This window comes from Formica exsecta, unplaced genomic scaffold (assembly GCF_003651465.1).
Source record: "Formica exsecta isolate Colony F162 unplaced genomic scaffold, ASM365146v1 scaffold893, whole genome shotgun sequence".
Lineage (NCBI taxonomy): Eukaryota > Metazoa > Arthropoda > Insecta > Hymenoptera > Formicidae > Formica > Formica exsecta.
This window is the reverse complement of record NW_021853662.1, coordinates 399,020-405,020: the sequence shown is the minus strand read 5'-3', so window position 1 is coordinate 405,020 and position 6,001 is coordinate 399,020. Positions and strand designations below refer to the sequence as shown.

At 26.6% G+C, this 6,001-nt stretch overlaps 2 protein-coding genes across 4 annotated transcripts in view; both read right to left on the bottom strand.

The window, feature by feature from the left end:
- LOC115244941 (5-oxoprolinase) overlaps positions 1–598 on the bottom strand; it is a 17,765-nt gene extending 17,167 nt beyond the window's left edge. The window contains exon 1 of one of the 2 annotated variants that reach the window (XM_029822967.1): positions 69–598. The gene's annotated coding sequence lies outside the window, so the exon portion shown is untranslated. The remainder of the gene's footprint in view (positions 1–68) is intronic. The other variant, XM_029822964.1, reaches the window with a different exon arrangement.
- Positions 599–1,117: 519 nt separating this feature from the next.
- The window catches only part of LOC115244933 (long-chain fatty acid transport protein 4-like), a 16,519-nt gene continuing 11,635 nt past the window's right edge, over positions 1,118–6,001 (bottom strand). For both annotated transcript variants that reach the window (XM_029822953.1, XM_029822952.1), the window contains 10 exons: positions 5,976–6,001; positions 5,552–5,753; positions 4,989–5,181; positions 4,559–4,702; positions 4,070–4,207; positions 3,918–3,984; positions 3,629–3,719; positions 3,286–3,439; positions 3,090–3,145; positions 1,118–3,015 (listed from right to left, as the gene is read on the bottom strand). In XM_029822953.1, the coding sequence (XP_029678813.1) occupies positions 2,920–3,015; positions 3,090–3,145; positions 3,286–3,439; positions 3,629–3,719; positions 3,918–3,984; positions 4,070–4,207; positions 4,559–4,702; positions 4,989–5,181; positions 5,552–5,753; positions 5,976–6,001 (1,167 nt within the window). In that variant the 3' untranslated portion in view covers positions 1,118–2,919. The remainder of the gene's footprint in view (positions 3,016–3,089; positions 3,146–3,285; positions 3,440–3,628; positions 3,720–3,917; positions 3,985–4,069; positions 4,208–4,558; positions 4,703–4,988; positions 5,182–5,551; positions 5,754–5,975) is intronic.

Here is a 6,001-nt window from a genome sequence, read left to right as displayed (position 1 = left end):
CAATAATATTATTATCATAATTTTAAATTATTTTATATATATTAGCATTATTAATAAAATATTAATACCTTGAGCAAAAGAGAAGAGATTTTATTAAAACCCCAAGAAATATTAAATATTTTAAACTTTATAATTCTCGTTTATGTTGCATATATGCACAAATATCTGGATTTATTCATCAATTATAACTTTGTATTAACACGTCATCAATAAAATTCAATTGCCAATAATTTGTTGCGATACATAATTGTGTTACAAGTACTAATGTCACGTGGTAGTATCGTAGCAATCTAACTCTGACACCGTTCTTGCTTTTACTATATTGCTATACGTTTTATATAACAGTAGCGTTAACAGCACCAATCTACAATAGCGGAATAACTGCGACTGAGAACATGAGCAACTTGAGCGTAGATTAAGCCCTCATGTGAAGGTTCTCAATCAAAAGCTGAGAAATCAGCAGCGTAACTACATTATATATTATATTACATAACATTATATACATTAGTACACACACATTCCCATATACATACATACATTCATACACTCAGACACAATTATTATATTACAATAATTTTTTCTTCTACAATTCTTAGAGATAATGAACAAGCTATTATATTTTTTTATTAAAACAATTTAATTTAAAAACATTTTATAATTAAAAATGCAAATAACAAGCATAAAAAATTACGTAAAATATAATAAAAATTCTATTTTTTTATATGATATTACTGCATTTAATATTATGTAAGAAAATAAAATATAATATATATTTTATTTTAATTATTTTAAATTGCACTAATTTTTATAATGTACTTTTGTTTGGTAGAAATTGTTTAGCGAAAAGAGAAGAAAAGCAAAATTATTGAGGATTAGTTTTATTATAATAAAATTGTTTATTTATATAACAATCGTAACAAAATTGAAAGATAATAGTTTCACAAAATATTTCTCTGAATATATATATATATATAATGTTATGTTGAACTGCTTGTAAAACATAAGTGATTGTTCATACAATGAGAATCACTGAACATGTACAGAGACTGCGCATCTCGAATCAAACCGCTTCAACTAATATATCGGGTGGTCAAAGAGTAATATACAGAGATTTTATTGCTACTTTCGATGCAACTTTTCTTTCGAGAAATAGAATTTTTTATTTATATAACAATCGTACATTTTCAAAAATATAAGTCAACAATTCTGTAAAATACACCTCTCAATATATATGTACATATCTTCTAGAGGATGCTAGAAAATATTGTCATATCTTATTAATAGTATAAGAATAATAAAGTGTAAATGATACATTTTATATTAAATTCTCTTCAAAAAACAACGCACATATGTGACCACTTATATTATGAAAAAATCACTAAGTAGATATAGATCATTTACAAAATTAAGACCCTGCAGTCAGTATATATCGAATAGCTAAAAAATAAATTTGGGACTAATTAGAAAACATGTAATCTATGCTATCATACGTAAACAAACCATTGTCTCTTCAGATATAATGCAACATTCATTAAATTGTAATTAATTAAATTACTCCTTTAAATTTTCCTGTCCATCGAGAATTAAAACTTAATGAAATGATAAAATCAAGTTAGAAAAAAGGCAATCAAAGCTCAGTGCAGTAACTTTAACGAATCCGCATTAGAAGAAAATAAAACAAATAGTAATGTAGTAGTGTTTCACAAAGTAAAACTCTGATATTTGTGCTGCAGATGGTTCAAAGAAAGGAAATGTTCGCTTTAATTTACATAATTTGTTTAAATCGATAAAGTTATATGCGCCCCAGCTACTGCGCTGGCTCCGATTGCCTTTTTTCTAACTTAATTTTATGATTTGTTTCCTAAGAGCCTTTATTTGTTAAAATTTACCTTTTATCTTATTTTAATGGAATAAATATTGATTTACAAATGATACGCAAGCTATATCAAAATATTATACATTTATACGTTTACAAATTGTGACCTATAAGATCAAGAAATATAAGATCGACTATATATATAATATCGATATTTTATATATATATATATATACTATGTTTGTACAGATTTTTTATGTGTTTGAACGTTAAGCTTATTAACAGCAACGCATATAAATCTTAAGAAATAAATAATTAAAGTTCGAAAACTTAAAGAACCTACAATTAAACCACGATGCAATCTTATTCAATAAATTTTTTTTCTCGTAACACTTATTCTTTTTCTTTGATATCCATTAAAATTTCTTATGCCTTTTGTATTAAGATGTAATAATTTACAAAAATTATGAAAATTTTAAAATTTGGTATACCAAATTTGATATCAAGAATTTACAAATGCAAGATAAATCACGATTAAATTTGCTTACTGAGCTTGAATAAGATAACAGAATATATATAAATTTCAAAAACATAACGTCATAATTTTACAAGGCATTTTCAATTTTTAAGGATACTCTTTTATTTTTTTAGCAACTCAATAAATTCTTATTATGTGCGTTTATCCGAGAAAACATGGACATAAGATTATATAAAATTATATATAGCCATAAATAATTATATTATCCATATATATATCTTATATAATTACATAAGTCCATTTTTTCAGATATACATATTGATTGTGCGTTCAAATAAATATGATTCTGTTATGCAAATAATTCATAAATTATAAAGTATTAGTTTTAATTATTGTAATCGAAAAATTGTCACATCATTTTCAAAATAATATGTTTTTGTACACGCGTATTTGCAAAAGGTGACATGCATAACAATTAATTGGTCCACAAAATGGTGATCATCGAATATTATATGACTAACACACTGGGAAGAAGTTTATAAACCTTTACATCTTTACATCTTGAAATTCAAATTCTACTTCGCCTTAAAAAGGAAGTATGTATCTCTACAGGAAAACATGTCAATTATAATCGTATTTTTTCTTCGATGATATCATTGTAATATTTATCAGTCAGCTTCACATAGGTATCATTGTTAAGAAAATAGATCGGATCTTTTACCTGTAAAAATTATTATTGTGTGTCATAGTTCTCGTCTCTATTTGAACAAATTAATTAGATAAAATAGAACTTACCTTTGTAATATCAAAGGCTTCCCGTTGGAGATTCTTCTTTTTCAGTTTGAATGTTCCTATCAACAAAGGAAATCATTCATATTATTATTATTATTATTATTATTATTATTATTCATATTTACATATGGCTATATTATTCATATTTAATAATATTATTCATATTCACATATAAAGAATAAAGAATTTAAATCTTTACCGGTCATTGGCAGTTCTGACAAAATGCGAACAAAACGAGGTCTGGCGTAGGACGGCAAAACTTTCTTTAATTCTTCTCCCAACCCTTCGATATTTAAAGAATTATTTGCATCATATATAGCAACCATTCCCGCTTTACCCTCGTTTCCAGATACCTAAACATATATTACGGATAAAAAGGGATATTTATCGTTTTTTTTTCGACCTTTCATTAACCGTATGTATATAAAATGATAATTTATTTATCTAAATTGACATAGTGTTTTGTTTTAAATTTTTGTACTTTTCTTTGATAGAGAATCAAATGACTAAATTCGTGATTCATGTAATTGCAATTTATTTACCTCGACACCATATACGGTTGCGTCCTTGAAACCTATCATTTTACTGATGACAGCCTCCACTTCCGAAGTAGCAACATTTTCACCTCGCCACCTAATATTATAATTTCAAAAATGGTATAATAGTATTAAAATTTATTTTTGTTTATTTGCTGATTTACTCTAAAAATATTTGTAATAATTTAATGATTTTTTATTAAATTCGACTATTCTCAAAATTGCAGTGATTTGAATTTTATTTTCTGTGCTACATTAAAAGTGCCTGTATATATAAATATGCGTATTTACGTACCTAAATGTATCACCGGTCCTATCTTTGAAGTAAAAATATCCGAGTTCATCCATGACTAAAATATCACCTGTTCAAAAAAACTCACAATCAGTTAAATAATTCTCAATATATTGTATAAATAGATTGCGTGCTATATCTTATAATATTCAGACCAGAATTAAAGACGCGATCGCCTTTTTTAAAAACATTGTGTATAATCTTCTGCTCTGAAGCCTTTTTATCCGCATAGCCAGAGAAATCGTTGATCGCTTTCTTTGGATTAATCTTGCCCACGAAAATGCCGGGCTCACCTAAACGAATAATATAGCAATAATATAAGTGCGTGTCTTTTATCTGATCTATTTAATATTAAATTAAACTATGATTTTCGATTTATTTGTCGTATTTTTAATAACTAATTTGCCTAACAAGAGGGATATTTTATATCTAATATTCAAGTAAACTCTTGAAGCAAATTCTTGAAAAAATTATAAGGAAGAACAATGATAAAATTTTATTTCTAGATCCTTTAATTATAATTTTAATAATCAGAGTAATCAAGTAAAATTATATCTGTTACAGTAATACGAAAGAGACTTATCTTCTAAAATTATAGATTCTTTACTCTGTTCTTATCAATATAAATTTTCGGTGATACATACCAGGTTTACAAGTTATGCAAAGTCCATCTGTTCCTCTCAACAATTCCCCTGTCTCTTCATCAATTTTCAACAAAGCAACAGGATATAAATGACCAGCATATCTTGGTATAAAACCAACAGCACCAGTTTTATTGTTAATATTGACTGCAAATTATACAAATATTGTATTTTTTTTTAATATAATAACTATATACTCGATAATTGTAAAATTTTAAGCTAGCACTTATTACTTTTTAGATCTATTCTTATTTTCGAATACATTAAACAAAACTTAAAACATTAAAATTTTGTTAGCCTTAAAAAAATCCATAAATTTTGACCAATTTATTAAATTCTTATTGTGTCTATTTTATTATTATATTTATATTGTACTTTGAAAGTGCATCCTATAAAAAAATTTTCTAAATTTAACTAAAAGCATGCGAATTACCGAGATTTGAGTTTCCTTCGGTGGCTCCATAAAACTCGCCTATTTGTTTTATGCCAAATCTTTTTACAAAAGATTCCCAAATTTGCGGTCTCAGACCGTTCCCGAACATTAAGCGTATTTTATGTTTTCTGTCATTTTGATTTGGCGGAACCGTGAGAAGGAAACGGCAGACTTCTCCGATATATTGCGCCACCTGAATAAAATTTGCATTTTTATTTTCTTATTATTATTCAAAAAATTTGTTATAACTCAATTTAATAAGATGTTTAAAACTAAATTATCGCTTTGAATATTTCTGATCACAAATTTCTCTCCCTAATAAGTATTTCAAGAATTTTATTCACTTTTTTGATTAATTTCTAGATCAGTATAAGAGCTATAAGTATTAATTGTAGCCCACACAGAAAATTAAATTTTGAGTCATTAAATAAACACAAATCCAACTAATTTCATTTATTCTAATTTTTTTGTCTCAAAATTTTTATCAAAGAGAGGTTTTCTTAAGTGCAAGTTTTTAATAATTAAAGGACTATAAAATTGTATAAAAAATAGAGTGATCGTACAGTGCATTCGTAATGGATACAATCTGACCAAAACTTTGACGCACTGAATCGTCTACGAATCACAACGGTCACGCCTCGTAAAAGCGCTTGACCTGCTCCAATTATTCCACCTGCGGTGTGATAAAGAGGCAGAGAGTTGTAAATTCGATCATTAGAACGTATACGAAGCATTGAGTTCACACCACATGCTATTAACATATATCTGAAAAAAAGCACATAATTAACTATTTCTTAATTTGTGAATGCATATGTGTGTAAAACAATATATATCTATTCTTTCTTTTATTTAAAAGCCATTGCCATTTTTTTCACTTAGTATCTTACATCAGAAAAATTGTGTGTTTCCGGTATAAAAGTGTACTTTCATACACTTCAGTATTACATAATCTTTCACGTAAAATTGACCAGGCCACCAGGAGTTTACCTTAAATTATTGATAACGGCAGCCTT